The 19,374-nt window shown below is 28.6% G+C and overlaps 1 protein-coding gene across 1 annotated transcript; it reads left to right on the forward strand.

Moving 5' to 3' along the window:
• Positions 1–1,737: 1,737 nt before the first annotated feature.
• LOC107450851 (Succinyl-coenzyme A synthetase beta subunit, ADP-forming) lies at positions 1,738–18,139 on the forward strand. The gene is made up of 11 exons (XM_043041761.2): positions 1,738–1,914; positions 4,300–4,459; positions 6,065–6,164; positions 7,489–7,651; positions 9,427–9,597; positions 10,836–10,932; positions 13,821–13,982; positions 14,393–14,535; positions 15,383–15,503; positions 17,189–17,277; positions 17,690–18,139. The coding sequence occupies exons 1-11, from the start codon at positions 1,846–1,848 to the stop codon at positions 17,762–17,764; spliced, it is 1,350 nt and encodes a 449-aa protein (XP_042897695.1). The 5' UTR covers positions 1,738–1,845; the 3' UTR covers positions 17,765–18,139.
• Positions 18,140–19,374: the final 1,235 nt, after the last annotated feature.

Here is a 19,374-nt window from a genome sequence, read left to right on the forward strand (position 1 = left end):
ATTCCTCCATATGATAGAAGGGAGTTTAAACTAAAATCAAAACCAACTTAATCCATAAAAAAGCGAACATATGCTTTCAAAAATACATCTTTATACTCATACTAGTGGTGTACTTATACCAGTAATGCTGTACACCTCCATTTTCATATTCTTTCAAAGACTTGGGAGAATGGGGTCCTGTGGCTGTCCAACATGATCCTTTACCCGGTCATAAATATAGGTTTTACTTCTAATGTGGTTGATTTCTTGGACATTGTTTTATTCTTTTATAAAGAAAGAGGTAAGTATCTTTTACCTATTTTCCACTTTCACAAAAATCGACCGTTTAGAAAGCGATGTTTTGAGAAGATTCGATGACTTGGACCAAACTATTTCAAATTTACAGAAGATTAAATTTTAAAAAAAGAAATTTCATTTAGAGAGTATAGTCACAGTTTAAATTAAAAGCTCATGTAATAAAACAATGAAAAATAGAATGATCGAAAAATAGAATGATCGAGTTTTGTTTTCTGCATTAATCCACTGCAAATTTCGCCTGAATTTTCACAGATTTCATACACACGCGATTAATTTATCCAATTTATGAAATAAAAACGCTGATACTAGAAATAATGATAAAATTGAAATTTCAATTTGAGTTCTCTCTATTTTTTACAATTTCTTGTATTTTCTAAAGACGTGATGGCTCAAAGCTAAGGAACTGAGCTGTCGTTGTGATGACATGGGATCGATTCCTAGTGATGACTTGAAGCCCATTCAGCTTTATATTCATAGATACCAGCATTCTCACAGAACACGATTCACAGATGCAGTAGTAGGAGTTAGTTATTTACGTCGCACTAGAACTGCACAATGCTCAATGGACTATTGGTGACGGTCTGGGAAGCATTCTCGAGAATAATTCTCGAGTATTCGTCTCACATGCCATCACAATTTTAATCCTCTGTGAAGGGAATGGCTACCCAACTTGGGTAGCCCGACGACCTGTGTGTGAAGTCGAGGACTTTACGGTAGAACAGTTTAATGAGCATGCCCTTTTTACAGCATACCCTCGGTCATTGCTCAGGCTGCTCAAAGTGGTCATCCATCCACTCACTTACCGCTACTAGTTCTGCTGAGAATTATTAATTGGATTTTACAATATAGTCCACTGTGGCACGATTCGTATATGCGATCGCAAGTCAATGTGATTTGCTCAGGGGCGAACAGGTCGTCTCACAAGCAATTTCTAAACACTCGTACACTCATCTAGAACAATCGAATGCAATTTGAATGCTCCTTAAACTGGGAAGCAAAAACAGCTGAGAGCAAAACTGATCGCATTGCTGAGAGGGCCGCATGCTGAGGAACCGTTTTCACTGCATGTGGTTCACACACAGCCGATCGCTGTTAAAAGAAAAGGAGAATCTGATTGGCGAATTTTTTGAGAGAAAATATTTTCTAAACATCCAAGTTCTCATTCTCCATGGATAGTGATCGCATATGCATCTATAAAATATGCATAACAGGATGCATGACAAGCGGCTAGCCAATATGTTGCTGCTCCTGCGTCGAAAACGCTTGCATGGAAAATTATCTCCAAATAAATTACCTAAGTCAACGAGCTTTATCTTAGCACTTTTGCGCAGGTATCATTCTAGAAGAACATTTAAAATGATCGAAGTGTTTGGAATTTTTATTTACGATGTTTCTGAAGGTGAAAAGGTTGAGTGAAGGTCAAATCGATATTTCCAATGATCGGTGTGATGTGATCTAGTTCAGCCCTGAATTCAGAAAGGTTAATACGGAAAACCTTCTCCACCAAAACTGATATCAACTCAGGAAAAATACGTCTGAGCTGAAACTATGGCGAATGCAGCACTTCGTATTTTCGCAAAATCTGCTACAAGAGAAGGTTCAAATCTATTAAGTAGGGTAAGTAATTAAAAAGGGCTACTAATCAGCATTTTTGTTTAGAAAAAGTTCTTTAGGCTTAATTTAATTTCACAAATATCCTATAATTTTTATTCCATACTATCTCCGTTATCTCTATTTTGGGGAGTGTCAAATTTGTAAATTCTGAAGCATTTTATCTCTTAATCTGCCTCTAATAAGTAACCAAATTATCATTGAAAATTCCCCTTCATAATAATTGATTGTTAAATTTTAATTTATTGAGCTCAAGACTTAGTTTCTGTTAGACTAAAAATTTTGATTACAAATATCCTGGTTCTTATCGCCAAATTTGGCGACAAAGCATCAATCATAATTTTATTTATCAGCGGCATATTTGATATTGAATTAGACGTGTAGTTAATGTAAACATGATGTAGACTTTTTACATTTTCTTATTTATTCGGAAACTTTCTGAGATATTTTTTTAAACGTTAAAAATTCAATTATTTGAGCATTATAATTTTTTATGTAATTACAATATAAGTTTTAGTTTTTTAATTTTCAAAGTAATTTTTAAAAAAAAATTTAAATATAAGTGCTGTTTCGTTTTTAAATATGCGTTTTTTAATTTATATGTAATTAATGGATTTTGGATTTTTAAGTACTCTTTGTTAAAATTAAATTAATTTGACAAGTAGGGTGAATTTAAAATTTTCGTTTTGAAAATTTAAAGAAAAATAATGTATCCAAAAAAGCTGGAACTAACAAAATGCAGAGGTGACAATAAAGAGAAAATGGAGATAAAACTCAAATTTAACTACAGTGATAGCTGTTAGGTAATAAAATTATAGTGAAACTAAGTACTTATGTCTTCAATCTCCACAAAATGCTAATAAAAAAAAAAAAACTTCTTTTTAAGGAATATTTTTTTGCATTTAGTTCAAATTTTTTTTTTTTATTGATCACAATAAGCATCATTTAAGCATTAGAAGTGATTTTAAAAATTGAAGAAGGGTGACCCTGGGTAATTCATGAATCATGATCACTCTGTTTCTGGGGTAAATAATGATCACCTAAGTTTTATTTAAAAAAAATTTTTTTTTTTTAAATTTGAGACATGGACAAGAATGCTTGTACACTTTACTAAAGTATAACTACATTTACTTAATAATAATTTTTTGTTTAATCTAACAAAATAAGTATCTTTCAAACTGCTTTCTGTCCTACGTCCAAACATCTTTTTCTGTTACTGCCGTGGTAGAGATAAACCCCCTCTCGTTGATGTGGGGTGAGTACATTTTTAAATTGTGTTATTCAGGGTGCGTAGCATTTTTGAAAAGTGCTTAAAGGTGCTTATTTTTCTTGCAATTTTTAAAAGCCCTTAAAGGTGCTTTTTTTGGTGTTTGTAAGAAGTGCTTAATTTTCTATCTTTTAAAAGAAATTTTTTTCCTTGCCGTGTAAATTTAAATTCTAAATCTTCATGCAAAATACAAAAAATGCATGATTTCCACAATTTTCTCTGCAATATTTATCAGAAACTAGTTATTTTATCACAATCATGTAAAGTTTTTGAATTTTATGTTTATAAATTAAGAACTTTAAACAGTTGAAAACTTTTTTATTAGTACACAGATCCTAATTATGATTTTTCTTTTGGAAAGTGATAAAAAATATTTTTTGAGCGCTTAAAAAGTACTTAAAAGGTACTTATTTTGNGCATGATGCAAAGATTTTTGAAAATTTAAAGTGTTAATCGTTCCTCTTGCTTTTAAATAAATTGTTTTATTAGCTGCTTAAACATATCTTTTTGGTTTATTTGTTTGATCTTGATGTCTTATTTGTTAATTACCATTATATAATTATTTCTAAACAGCCCTTTTACAATAAAAACTGGTGATCAGTAATTACCCCAGAAGTGATCAGGAATTACCCCAGAAATGATCAAGACCAGGGGTAATTCCTGATCACTAAAAATTTAAAATCTTTTAAATTCTAATTAGATTTTCAAACAAAAAAAGGTGGCATAGGACTCATCTCATATAGCCTCAAACTTCCAGTAAATATTAAATTTCTCTTTTGAATAGTTTTTTCACAAAATAGATGTTTGCGTTTTTTGATCAGGAATTACCCCAGGTCACCCTAAATCAGAAATTTAATTTATATTATCATTAAACTGTTAATAAAATTATTATTAATAATGTTACCTTCAATCGAATCGCTTAGTTCATATTGGCTTAAATAATTAATATCTGTGTTTTTCTTTAATTTTTATTAAGTAATTTTTTTCCTGGGCTATGTTTCTGACGAAATTATTTTTAATTAGTATACATCAATGTGTGCCAATCAGCAGCAACTTTGTCAAAAACTAATTTTAAAATATTAGTTATATGTTAAAATAATTAAAAACTTTTTTTTGTTCATTAGGTTAATTGTACAACAAAGCTTCCTAACTATGTTCAAAAAAGAAACTTGAATCTCCATGAACATATCAGTTTAGGCTTATTATCTAGTGCTGGCGTCAAGGTTCCTAAATTTGGAGTGGCTAGAACTCCAGATGAAGCTCTGCAAGCTGCTGAAAATTTAGGTAATGATATAATTTTTTATAAGTCTCAAAAATAATACTTGTGCTCATTTTAATTTTTCCTTATTTATTGAAATTGAACTTTTCTATATTTTTTCTTTTATCTTAATTTCATATATATATATAAACGATGTTGCCGAGTGGAAGGATAAAAATAGGTCTTAGGCATGGAAAGAGAGTATAAAATTTATTTATTTATTATTAGATCCAGAACAGCTATAAAATTGATCACGAAATTGTTGTGCTCCTTAATAAAAGTTAGAGAAAATCTTGCAAAGTAAATTCGTAAAATGCTTCATTTTTGGGAATAAAGGAAATTTTAGTAATTGTGATTGGTTTATCAAATAGGTCGCTAGATTCCCACAAAAAGCAAAGGAAAAATGTCTTACTTTTAATTAATGCATACTTGAGCCAAAAATAGATTAAAGGAGGATGTGAATTTAAAAGTGTGAGAAAGCGTTTCGTTTTGAGTAATAAATTAAGAAAAATATTTTCAAGAAAGGAATAACATAAAAAGATTATTTGAAGCTTTTTATATTATATATAAATATATATATTGTCACATAAATTTTATATCATTATGAATATTAAGTTATTTATCAGATTTAATAACTGTTATTGCTTGAATAACTGTTAAGTTTTTGTGTATTTACATTCAAAACATTTAAATTATTTAAAAAAGTCATTTACATGTTGCATATATTACCTAGTAAAGTTGAAGATTTGGCATTGCATGCAGTGCCTGGAAGGATTAAACATTACGCACATTGTTTACAATGTTAAATTACAAGCCTTTAAAGCATGAAATATGATTATTTCCTACTTTTTAGTATGATTACTCGGCTCACGACCAGAGGACATCCTATACAGTCTTCAGGCGGCAGAAACTAATTTTCCGACAAACTTTTGGAAATATTTCGCACTGTCATAGACTACAACAACAATTATTATTATTATAATCTGTTATATTATCTGTTATATATATTATTATATCTATTATTATAATTAGAAATATTTTTTTGGTGAAATTAGTTGAAACTAGTAAGAAGATTTGTATTTTATTTTGTTTTATTAGAAAGATACATAAATTTAGTATGGCTGTATATTAACATTATCGATTATTATTACTCGATATTCCCCTACATTCATGTTTTATTAAGAGTAGTCATTTGCAGGTATTCCTTATACTGATGTTTTTTCTTAACAGATATTATAAAAAATTGGAAAAAAATTCACAAAAAAATTTATAAAGTTTATTAAATGAAGAAAATATTATTTTTCTTTAATTAAATATTTTTATTTTCCTTGAAACTTTTTATATTTTTAAAAGAAAAGAAACTTGAGAGAAAAAAATTTCAGTTTGTCCTGCCAAACCATACTTTGCCTTTAAGTGTTAATCATTGCATACAGTTTCTAGGTATTGTATACAATGCCTAGACACTGTACTGAGAAAAGTTGTTATATTTCTCTCTTTTTCTGAAGACACTGAACGTTATGTACATTGTTAGTTACATATGCATTTCCTTCTGAACTGTGAATAAGTATCTAAACTTTGTTGCTGCAATTGTGTTTCATTGTTTGTTAATTTATATCATCCATTATTATTAGGAAGTAAAGATTTTGTTGTCAAAGCCCAAGTTCTTGCTGGGGGTCGAGGAAAGGGAACTTTTGAATCTGGCTTAAAAGGGGGTGTGAAAACTGCTTATTCGTAAGTATAAATTAAGTGCTCATTACATCATTTAAAAAAGTAACTGTGTTACTCTTTATTAGTGAATGTGGTTGGCAATTGGTTAAAAAGCTTTCCAGGTATGCAAAAATAGCCTTGGGGGGTTTTTAGTAAAAATATTGGTTTAAAGATTTGATGCTGACTGTCATAAATGCAAAATCATTGCTTGAATGACTTTTTTCATAAAATACTTTGCAATTTTTTCCCCTCCAAAACAGCTGATATTAACACCAGTTAAAGGACATAATTGTCCTTTAGCTTGTGTGGTGAGTGGTTTTGTGTGGGTCTGGAGTGTATTGAACTATGTAGCAGTAGGGTCTCCAAAGCCAGGTATATCAAACAATACACAAGTGCTCTAGCTTGTAAGTTTGTGGGACTGATAACCCATCCTGTCAAATATTTTTCATTCCAAATTTTTAAAACCAAATTATGGACAGTTCTCTTGAAATGCTTTAAGGATTTGAATTTCAGATATTAAAATGTTGTTTGCTCTACAAGAGTTCAGCTCTTCAGGTACTGGTGAGGACTTGAGAGTGACAACTGAAACATTCTGGTTAAAAAGAAGAAGAAAATTCTGAAGACCTTGGCCCACATAGAGCTGATAATTTAATAAAAGACATAATTGAGATTATAACAGATTCATAAAACTAAGAAGCTAATTGGCAGACTCTTAATCTTAAAACTAGTGTATCCATACCTGTCGAAACAATAGGAAGAAAAAAAAAACTGGTGCATTTTTCTCACAAATTTTATCTTTCCAATTCTCTAAATGTTCCACCATCCAAAAGTCAAAATAGCAATTTAAAATTTTGATAGATATTTTGTACTTACTCAACATTAGAAGGCTTTGAATTATGTGACATTGAATAACTTAAAGTTAAGTTATAAAGCTAGATTTGAATATAAAGAATCAAACGAAAAGAATCAAACTTCATATAAAAATTGATTTTTTTATAATGCAAAGTGTATTTAAATATTTTTTTTATTCGAAAACCATTAACTAATCTATTATAACAACCACTTTTTCACATAGATCATTAGTTCTTGCAGTTCAACATTAAAATACCTAATAGTAATAGACTGGGAATTCTGATCACATTTATCAAATTATAACTTTGTCTTGTAAACAATTTTACTTTGAGCCAGGTTTTTCAAATTTCATTGATTATTATAAGTAAACTTTAATAAATATTGTTTACATATGCTTTGGGAATAAAATTACATCATTATATGGTTACATTTTCTCTACTTTAAATATCTCTCTATTTTTTTTACTATTTTAAATCATATTCTTTTTTATTTACAGACCTCAAGAAGCCAAAGATTTAGCTGCTCAGATGTTAGGCAAACGGTTAGTTACTAAGCAGACTGGAGAAAAAGGAGTATTATGCCAAGAAGTGATGATTGCTGAAAGACTGTATACTCGGCGAGAATATTATTTTGCCATTATGTTGGAGAGAGAATTTGGTGTTAGTATATGTTAGAATGTCACTGCATTATTTTTTCTAATTTTTCTAATTCATTGGGTGAAACTTTTTCAGTATCATTTAATTTCCAGGATTAATTTCCAGGATCATTTAATTTAATTTTCTTTTCTTCTCATATTTAGTTTACTTCCAAAAGTTAAGCTCTCTATTTTCTTATGTAGTATTTTAATTGTAATTGGTCAACAATCAGGAAAAAAATTTTTATAGTCTTTATAATCATAATTCGTGGTAATGGCATAATAAGTTAACTTTCAAAGTCTTTGATTTAAACTGAACGGAAAGTTTTATATTTGAATTTAATTGAAAATTCTGTTTTTCTGCTAATTTCTGTATCTTTTTTACTTTTACTAGACTTCTGATTTTTGTTCGATTTCCAATGTAAAATGAAAAAAAGATGAATATAATGGAAACAAAATCTGGCATTTCACTACAGCCCGAAAAAATCGCTTTTTTTCTCGTAAGTCTGACATAATTGAATTATTACAGTCAAGTATCACTTCTCAATGTCAGAGTGCACAAAAATTTCACATTTTGAAAAATTACGGATTCAAAATGAAATTATCATGACTAAAACAGGTTATTAAATGATTACTCAAAAGCACTTATTCAGAGTTTGCGGATCATAATAATATATTTAAAATGAAATCAAAATTTTAAAAACTGTTTGGAAATCCCAAATTGTTAAAAAAAAAAAGCTGTCGACAAAACCACATTAACAATTTTGTCGTCGTAAAATAATTCTACAAATGCACGTCTGTGTATAATAATGTAGCATTAAAAAACTATTAAAATATGTAACAATAGCTTACAAAAGTGCGATTGTAAATCCATGGGGGGTTGCTGATAAATCATCAATAATTAAGTGTAAAATGCGTGATTCAAAGTTTGGAAAATGAAATCTGGTATTAAAACATTGAGATTTTAAAAACTAAGTAAACAATTGTTTTAACCAAAAACACAATCCTTAAAACAGTGTGGTTTCACCGTGGAATTGTTATTACCATGTAAAAATTTTAAAAATAGTGCAACCATATGGATTTATTAGTTGTTGATTGAAGTTAACGTAATTATTGTCTATTTGTTATTTTTTATTGAATAAGGATGTTTTGATGTTGGTCTGGCTTTGATTTATTACCTGGAAAAATCTATTTTCCAAACTTGAACTTGCCGAAGTTGCTACAATTTGGGATATGGGACTTTGCATTGTATTATTTACAGTATTGACTTTTCCTAAGACAAAAAAAAAAATTTTTTTTAAGTTTAAAAACTCAAGTTATGTAGAGAATTTTTTCTTTTTAGTAAACCTCTGTTGAAAATAAATATTTTAAGTAATATAACTATTTTAAGTAAAGCAGAAGAAAAAGTTTTTTGTAAATCAATGTAATATTTTCTGAGATACATTAAATATTGCAATTTTAGCATGGGTTTGCAGTAATCTCCTTTTTTAAGATTTGATTTCTTCATAAAATTAATTTATTTTTACGTTTACTTTGCATTAATTTTTGTACAAGACATTATTTATTAATTTAGAGGGGATAGAATACCAAATTAAGTTTAAATATAGTGTAATTCAGTATATCTTTGTATTTCTGAATTTGTTATCTCTTACCAGATATTAATTTTCATGTAAAAAAAATTTTCTTTTTGTAAAAGATTTTTGTTTCATTTTACAGTGCAATTCAATTGTATGTTATTTTATAATTGACTTCTAAAATTACTACTGATGTCACTAACTATAGCTTTAAAAACAAATAAAGGGTCCAGTGATTATTGCTAGTTCCCAAGGTGGTGTGAATATTGAAGATGTCGCTAGAGATAATCCTAGTGCTATAATAAAGGAACCCATTGACATCACGAAAGGGCTCTCTACCGATCAAGCCATGAAAGTTGCTAAATATTTAGGATTTAAACCAAATAATATAGATCAGGTCTGTATACCAGCTTTATTCTTTTCTAATTTCCCCCACTATATAAATAACCTTATTGAATATATTAGTTTCAATATCCCAAGGTTTCTAGAAATCTTTATTATATTACTCCATATCTTTTATTTTGTTTTGTTTTTTCAATGTCTGCTTTCTTATTTAGAATAGTAGAAGAGCTATGTAATGCATTTCTGTAAACCACTATACACCATATACCACATTAATTTTATAATCTCAGAAGTTAGCCAAAAACTATAAATTTTTTGGATTTCATTTCTTATTTCTTGTTCAATAAATTTTTTTTGTGTATTTTCCTTTTGCTATGATTTGCAAAGATCTTCTGTAAATGAACAAGAAAATACTGTAAAAATTTGTTAATTTTCTAGTATTTGCAAATTTTTGAAAATTAAGTTATTACTACAAATTATAACAACTAATATAAGAAGATTACAAAAATATCAATTTTTTGTTTTAATCATCATCTGAATTCCTAACATCTGTTTTTTTTTTTTTTTTTTTTTTAATGCAGTGCAGAACCCATTATTCGGAAATCGGAAAACCAAAAAACCGGAACGAAATTCAATAAATTTTCTCGCTATTTTTTAAAAAAAAAAATTTCTTTTCTCATAAGATTTTACGATTTTTCTTTCTTTTTTTAAAGATGTTTACCTTACCATCATTTTGGAAATAATCATTAGTGTATTACTTCATCATTTTTTCTTATTTTTAAGATTATTTCCAATTTTTTATTTTTTTTAGTTGGGTTTAACAATTAAAAAAACGGCTTTTTGTAGCGATTCAGAAAACCGGAAAAATCAGTTATCCGGAATAGCGATGGTCCCGACCATTACTGATAATCGGTTCCCTACTGTACTTATATGTATGAAAGTGGTATAAAATCTTACATGTATAAAAGTGTTATTTTTATTAGAAATAAATATTTTCTAAAATGATGCTTGTAAACTAATAATAAAGTCTTTAAGTCTTTCTTTAATTACTCTTTTTTTCAATTATAAATCTCAATTGATATCAATAATTTAGATTCTAATTTTTATTTCCTTTAATGATAGTGGTTACAATCTAATGAATTTAATTTATTAATGAAGTGAATTTATGAAATTAATGAAGAAGATGAGTAATAAATGAAATTGATTTATTTTTTAGGTTAAAGCATATATGTATTTTCTAAAATATTAAAATTTGTAACTGTTTTAAAAAGTTCATTAATTGACTTTTTTCAGGCTGTTGAAATAATTGTGAAATTGTATGAAGCTCTTTTAAAGTATGATGCAGTAATGATTGAAATAAATCCTCTTGTGGAGGATGCTTCAGGAGATGGTAATTATACCTTATATTTTGACTAATTTATGCACATAGGCTGGGAGGCCACTGACAGGACATTAAAATTAGGCTTATAAAAAGCATCGGTATGACTAACTTAATTTATTGATCATTGTTTATTTAAAACCTAAATTAATTTTACTATTCCAGTTCAACGGTTTACTTTAAAAGGTATGGTGCTCCATGCATACCTGCCAAGTCTCCTGTTTATTAACAAAGACTCCTGTATTTTACAATTATCTCCTGTTTACCACTATATTCACAAATTTCTCCGTATTTATTAAAGAAATTTTAAAAAAACTTTTGGCAATAAAATATCCGCTGATGGCAAAAATACTTATCTTATTCCTCAACAAATAGTTCTCTTGTCAGTGCTGCAGTATGTTGAGTGTTTAAAGTTTAAGGACCCCTTGCAGTCAGGCTAACTGTGGGACGTTTTCGTGGTTTTCCTCTCCATGTAATGCAAATGCGGGTTAGTTTCATCAAAAAGTCTGCCACAAAGGTAAATTTCTCCCGCTACTTGATTGATCCAGGAGTTTCTCTTGTCTTCTTGATTGGTTTCAAACAGGGTTGGCAAGTTTTTGACACATGACGGTTTTTACCGGTTTATACCATGGTTTTTACCGTCATGTCAAAAACCCATAGTTTTGGTAAAACTGTATTTTTATTTGAGTTTAACTGCTTATAATTTAAAGTTAATTCATTTTTGAGCAATAAAATTAGAAAAAAAGTTGTTAAAAGATATTTAAGAACGGATTCTTGCATTTTCCCAACATGATTATATCAAAATATACTATTTGAAGTAAAATATTAGAATACTAAACAAAATTTTCAACATTTCCAAGCATCATTTTGTTTGGCATATTACATTACTGAAGAATGTCAAGATTGATTACTTTCATTCATAAAATCTTGCTTTGAGAAACACATACATGTACACATAAAAAGAAAGCCTCATAAAATAAACTTTTCTTATCAATTTTGCTTTCATTATTTTACACAGAAATGAGACATGAAAAAGCCTGGGAAATCCTTTTAGAGTTTCCTTGCAACATTGCAATAGCCTTTTGTTATCATTATCATCTATATCATTTTGTTATCATATCCCTCTATATTTCTATATGAATGTATTATATCCTTCTATAAGAATACATGTATATAGTTGCAAAATCAATAGCAATCATTTACAACATTCATTTATAAAGGGAATTATGTGAAAATAATATATTGTCCGCTATATGCCATAAATTAAAGAAAACAGTAGGTTTTTGACAGTTTTTACCGGTAAAAACACAGTGTTTACCACTGCCATGTCAAAAACCAGTTTTTGACGGCAAAAACCCAACCCTGGTTTCAAAATTACAAGGCTATGAAATCGAACATTAGTAGTTATAAACCCAAAATTGGGTCCGCTGTTTAACTAGGGCTATAAAATATTTTAAGTAATTATAAAAATAATGGTTTAAAAAATCTTCTTTAGATTAAGATTTAAATGCATATTTGTTGCTAAATGTATGTGCTTATATTTCCAATTTTAAATTTCTCTTTTTGATTTTTTCTTTGTTTTATGCATGATGTATCAAAGCTTTACTCATAGCCTAAAAAATTTTGCTATTAAAATCTCTGTTATTTTATTTCTCCAATGTTGGCAGGTATGTCCATGCTTAAAGAGGTATTATGCCTGATGAGATTCTTATATAAATTGAAGAATTTATATAGGTGTGATAAAAAAAAACAATAGACAATTTTTAATATAACTTTATTAAAAATAAATAAACAATACAAATAATATGTGTAGACTTTTACTAATAAATTTTAATTGGTTTCAAAGTGGCTATCTTTTGCTGCAATGCAGCGGCGTAAACTGATATTGAAATTTTCAGCAATGAGCTGCGAGTCTTTTACCTTTAATCTATCCCATTCCTGTTGAAGCAATTGCTTTAGAGTAATCCACAGAATAGAGATCTGGCTATTTGGGTGGCTTTTGCTTGACATACAAACAAAACAATATGTAAACTAAGATATTAAAAATAAATAAACAAAACAAATAATACGTGTAGACTTTTACTAATAAATTTTAATTAGTTTGAAAGTGGCAATCTTTTGCAGCAATGCATCGGCGTAAACTGATATTGAAATTTTCAGCAATGAGCTGCGAGTCTTTTACCTTTAATCTATCCCATTCCTGTTGAAGCAATTGCTTTAGAGTAATCCACAGAATAAAGATCTGGCAATTAGGGTGGCTTTTGCTTGACATACAAACAAAACAATTATGTGAACTAAGATATATTTTATAATTAAAGTGATAAATAAAAAGATAGGAAGTCTCAAATTTAAAAGAAGTTAGTTCACTTCTACGATACAATGACTTTGTCCAAGTTTTTTTGCTCTACCTTTTATATCATTTAAGATTTTTAGAATAAGATCTTTTAGATAGAAGATCTTTTAAAATTTAATTGGTAGTTCAGAAGATGTGTTTAGCTTTAAAGATGTTCAAAATTAATATTCATTATAGCTGACTTTTCTTGATATGGATAGAAGATCATGATAGACACAATATGGGATTTTTTTTAAGTATATCATGAATAAATGGCCAATTTGATGCCTAAGTTTGTCAAAACTCATCCATACTGAAAATTTTTGTGACATTGAGTATCGTTTTAACTTCTGAGAGACTATAAAAACTTAGTTCTTTGGAACCCATTTAAATATCTTCCTAATTATTATTTGAGAAAGTTTGTTAAAAACAAATAAAATAACATTGAAAATTCAAAGCAAAAGTGAAAAACATTTTTTCTTCTTTTATTCAATTTGTGATTTTTTGCATTTTGACAAAATTTTATTTTTCTGTTTATTTGTAAAATTAATCTAAAAATATTTTTCAGTATACTGCTTAGATGCTAAATGCCGATTCGACGATAATGCTGAATTTAGGCAAAAGAAGCTCTTTGAACTTAGAGATTGGTCACAAGAAGATTCGAGAGAAAGAGAAGCTCATAAGCAAGGCTTAAATTATATTGCTTTAGATGGAGACATTGGTTGCTTAGGTAACAACTAATATTGTCATTAGTATTTCTCAATTTATATTCCTATTCGTTTAATTTAAAGTTTTTTGTATTTTAAGTTTTAATATGCAAATATTCTAGAAATTTATAAGAAGTTTTTTGTAGGATTTTTATCAAGAAACCTATATTTTTCAAAAGTTCCATTGTAAGGGTTTCGTTGTATGGGAATTTGTTAAATTGAGGGTGAAAATAAACAAGTTTGATTGTATTTATTTTTTAGTCAGTCATAAAAAAAAAAGGATCCACAAAAATCTGAAAAATGTTTAGTAAGAAAATGTTGATCGAGCTAGCAAATCTATATAGTGTTTATTGAATTGCGTTTTACAGAATTTTAATTGTTTATAAAAAATTGTCTTATTAGTTTGATATAGTATTACTTTCTTTTTTTACAGTTAATGGTGCTGGACTTGCCATGGCTACAATGGATATTATCAAGCTACATGGTGGTAGCCCTGCTAACTTTTTAGATGTTGGGGGAGGAGCTACAGTTAAACAAGTTACTGAGGCATTTAAATTGATCACATCAGATTCCAAGGTAAATTTAAAATTAATACTAATTAGCTGCACAATGGTAATTTCCAACTTTTAAGAATTAACATTGTAAACTATTAATTGTTGTTTTTAATAGAAAAAGTTTGTAATTAAAATAGTTTTTGAGTATTAATATGTTTAAAGTTTATAATGCAAAAATGCAGCCTTTTATTGTGCCAAAATAGTTTTAAAAATTTTTAGCTTAAAATACATTTTTTTTTATATATATGTTTTATATATAAAGTAAAGGAATGTTGCACCTTGAATTAATTTTGACTTAATGATTGCATGCTAAGGCACTGTCTTTACAATTTAGGGGGCCTAGCTACAGTATCTTAATTTGATTACACAAAAACATACTTTCTCTAGATATCCCCTTTTTTTAACCCTTAAATTATACAGTATTAATTACATTCTGGAAGATATCAAACCAGCAGCTTATTAAAAGATCAATTGAAAGTTTAAGTCCATTAATATTTTTATGTTTTTTAATGTTAGTAGTGACAATGAATTGGTATTTTATTTCGTACATTTTTTCCTATAAAATTAATAATTATTGCAATTTTTGTGGTTATTGAATATGTTTGATTGAAAAAAAAATTATATATATATTGGCTGATATTGCAGAACAACTAGATTTTATCTAAAATAGTTTTGAAGTGATACTTAATGAATTGCTTAATTTACTTTTAATATTTTTTATCAAAATGCTGTGGCTTCTTCATTTTTTCAGTTTATTATTTTTTATTATTAAGACTCTTTTATTTGAAGTTAAAGTTTGATATCATGAGTATTTATTTTATTTGTAAGTGTCTGTGAGGTACTAATTTAAAAATTTAATCTTATTATAGGTGCAAGCAATTTTAGTAAACATCTTTGGTGGCATTATGAGGTGTGATGTTATTGCTGAAGGTATAATTACTGCAGCTGAAATGTTGAATCTAAAAATACCTATTGTTTGCAGACTTCAAGGTATGGTTCTATGTTTTCAATTACTAGCTCTTTATGTTATATGAGATCATAATTATTATTCTTTATATGTTTAGGATTTATATTAATTAATAAATAATTTATTGTTAGGAAATGAAATAAGAAATTAATAATACCGCTTTTTTTGGATACTTAAAAATTGCAAATATTATTTATGATGATAACAAATTCTGTTATCTTTCATTAACTAGCTTACTTGAGTATGTAAATAATGTCTTTCCTGTGTTTCAATTTATATAATAAAAGATCATTGGTGCTCTAATAAAAGTTAAACAACTGCTAAATTGTTTGAACAGCTCCCTCAAATAATAACTCTATATTTTAAGGGACTACTTAGATAAGGATATGAAGGACTGTATAATGTGTTTTGAGCATGTTTCAGATTTGCTGGAACATTCATATCTGTAAAGTGGTGGAAATAATTCTTGGAGATTGCTTTTTCAAGCACAAGTGTATTAAAACAAAAAAATCTACAAATTAAATTAATCAAGAACAAATATTTTTTGTGCTTATTTTATAAACATAGTTCAAACTCACTCTTTACTTTTGTCATTTCCAAATAGATCTTTAAAATAAGCCAATTTTGAAAATCAATATAGTGGTTAAGTGAAAACACACAATATTATGAATTGCAACTTAATAATAATCTGATTTTGCAGTGTGTCTTTTGCCTTTGAAGCACTTTTTCATTCTTCAAGTTACCATAAGTTTGAAGCAATTTCAAGAGCATATCATGTGCGCATCTAAACAAATGTTATAATGTAGTGCTGAAATTTTAGGTTTTACATTACTTACATTTCATAATTTTAAATTATTTACATTGTCTCCATAACCGAGATCTCAAATGCAAAAGTTTCAATGAGTTATCAATGTAATAATGTTTACTGAACTAGTTTTTTGTTTATTTTGCATCTTCATAAATTTTGGCCTCTTTAAAATTATAGGCATATGAGCATATTTTGTGCTTTGGTTAAATTGCACAATGTGTACCTTTTCAAATTAACAAAGCTTCAGAATTACAGCTGCTCTGTAACAGTTTTATTTTATATTATAACCGTTGTTGAACAGCCACCCAATTTTGGGTTTACGACTACTAATGTTCAACTCCATAGCCTTGTAATTTTGAACCAATCCAGAAGACAAATAACTCCTGGATCAGTACCCCCAGAGGTATGATTTGTCATGGGCAGGGGTCTGTCTAGGTTTTTCAGAGAGGTACCTATTTTGTGAAAATTAAAAATTATATAAAAATCAACACAAAAATACGGATTTATCGTTTCTTACGAGACACAAAAATAAAATTTTAAGAAAAAGTATTTTGTGAAACTACCGTTCTTCGTAAAGTTGATTTTGTGAAGGTACCACTAAACGGTAGTAAATTTGGCTCGGAGAAACCCCTGATAAGAGACTTGGTGACTCGACAGATTTAACGTGCACCAGTCTTCAGCCAGCAGGGATCGAACCCATGACCCCTTTTACATGGGCCCAGAGCCCTACCAACTACGCTATCCCGGCCCTGTTCTGCAACAGTTGCAAAATTTAAAGAAAAAAAAGGATCCACGTGAATGAAAATTGCAACTATGTTTAGAGGCACATTTTTAAATTAATTTATTTTTCGTCAACAATGTTAAATTAGAAATTCATCAATGTTCTATCCTTTTTGTTAGGCACTCAAGTAGATGATGCTCAAGCTCTGATTGCTGCCAGTAAACTGAAAATTTTAGCTTGCGAAAATCTTGATGATGCTGCAAAAATGGTAACAATTGTTTTGATGATTTTAGATATAATATCAGGGTGGCCATAGAATAGATAAATGTTAGGAAATTTTACCAAAACACCCCCCCCCCAAAAAAATTAATGTTTGAGGCACCTAATAGTTCAGTTTTTTTTTCTCTCTCCAAAAATAAGATATTTTGGAGGAAAAAAATTATCTTTTAAAAACTTAAATTGAACATTCAAATGTTTTGTAATATATTCAATGTCTAAGATTAAAGTTTGACTGTAAAATTAGTTACAGAATGTATGCAACAAACTACAAGAATCAGGGAAAAACAATGAAATCAATCTTGAAAAATTAGGAAACTTTTTTTCTGAGCGTTTGTGGCAACCCTGACCATGTGATTTATATTGATTAAGTTATTTATTTACTTATATATTTTTATGTTTAGGTTGTGAAGCTATCGACAATAGTTGGTTTAGCTCGTTCTGCATCCGTTGATGTCAAATTTGAATTACCTCTATAATTACATTTGTATTCATGTATATAAACTGACCGAATACCAAATCAAAACCTGTTTTCAAACATTAGATAAAACTTATATTTATTGTTAACCCTGCTAGGATTTGCCTTAATTGGAAAAGGCAAACTGTTGTTAGCTTAAAACAGCATTGTACTAGTAACGAGGTCTCATTTTATATTTATTTCATTGCCTCTAATTAGTAGTACAGAAGCTTAGCTTTTATTGTCAATTTGGAGCTTTATATAATTTTTGTTTTAGTTCTCTGTAAAGCATTGTAAATGAATTTTAAAAATGTTTATTTAGACATGACACATACATTAAATATTTGTCCCTATTGTATATTGATATAAGTTTTATATTAAAATATTCCCAAAATAGTTTGACTGTTTCTGAATTTTTGTTGCTTTTTTGTTTTCTAAAAAGATGATAGTTTTAATATATGTAAAAGCAAAAACATTTATCTATGATTACTACTGATAGGAACACTGGTGAATGCCAATTTAAAGTTAAAATAAATGATAAATTGTGTACAGTGCTCCTAAGTATAAATAGACCCACATAACTTCTATGTACTATGTATTCTACAAAAAAACCAGACCGAAATGAAAAACATTAGATCCAATGATTGGCTTTTCAGATTTCCAAGACTTATCTTGATGGCTCGAGGGGATGACTTCAAATATGCTGGATTTGGATTTCTGACCCCCAAAATATAGGGGTTAGCTGCATTCTGGGAAATATGGTCCCAATAGTTCAGCCAGGAGACTGTCCAAAGTTTGGACCCCTCTCCAAAAAGTTTTTTAGGACGGCTGGTTTTTTTTGTATTGCTAACTGTACACAATAATGAACATTGCGCAAAGATAACCACCCTAAATAACTTTTGATCTTCACGTTCTAAGACTCAACCTTAATGGCTCAAGAGGGTGACCTCAAATATGCAAATTAATTAGTACATACATTATTTTAAGTTAGACACAGAAATATACTTTCTCTTAATAAACATATAATTTTTTTGATGGACTTGGATTTCTGACCCCCAAAATATAGGGGTAGTCCCAATCTGGGAAACAGTCTCAAGTTTGAACAACTCAATGTTAATTATACTTTTTGCACAATTAAGATAATTCCATGCAAAATGTAACTTTTAATAAATATTTATTATTTTTAACGAAATCAGTAGAAATGTTCCTGAGAAATCGAAATTTGAAAATGTTGTTTTTGAAATTCGATTTCTCATGAACTAAACGACCAATTTTGCCATTTAAAATTATATAAAAATTTGTATACCTTACAATTAAAACAGGGTTCCCACGGTCCTTAAAAACTGCTTAACTTTTATTTTGGAAAATAAGGGCCCTTAAAAGTACTTAGTTTTGGTACAAGGTTCTTAAAAGTGCTTAATTTTTCAGCATCACTATAGTTGATATGAACAATTTTTCAGTTCGATGTTTTAAAACAAAAAGTCGTTCTTTTATCTCCTAGAATTAGATCATGCACGGTGAGTAAAGCATTTTAGAGAGACAAGAAGGGATGTGTGTGAGATGGCTACAGGCAAGGAGAAGAAAGCGTGTCTTTTTATTAATATATTGGTTCTTTCATTAATATATTCTGCC

Source organism: Parasteatoda tepidariorum, chromosome 3, assembly GCF_043381705.1.
Source record: "Parasteatoda tepidariorum isolate YZ-2023 chromosome 3, CAS_Ptep_4.0, whole genome shotgun sequence".
Lineage (NCBI taxonomy): Eukaryota > Metazoa > Arthropoda > Arachnida > Araneae > Theridiidae > Parasteatoda > Parasteatoda tepidariorum.

Bases quoted from the DNA above. Each gene is read 5' to 3' on its own strand.
- LOC107450851 (XM_043041761.2), top strand. From the start codon at position 1,846: ATGGCGAATGCAGCACTTCGTATTTTCGCAAAATCTGCTACAAGAGAA. The intron at 4,460-6,064 runs GTAATGATATAA...CATTATTATTAG, and splicing joins GCAAGCTGCTGAAAATTTAG to GAAGTAAAGATTTTGTTGTC. The intron at 6,165-7,488 runs GTAAGTATAAAT...TTTTATTTACAG, and splicing joins GGTGTGAAAACTGCTTATTC to ACCTCAAGAAGCCAAAGATT.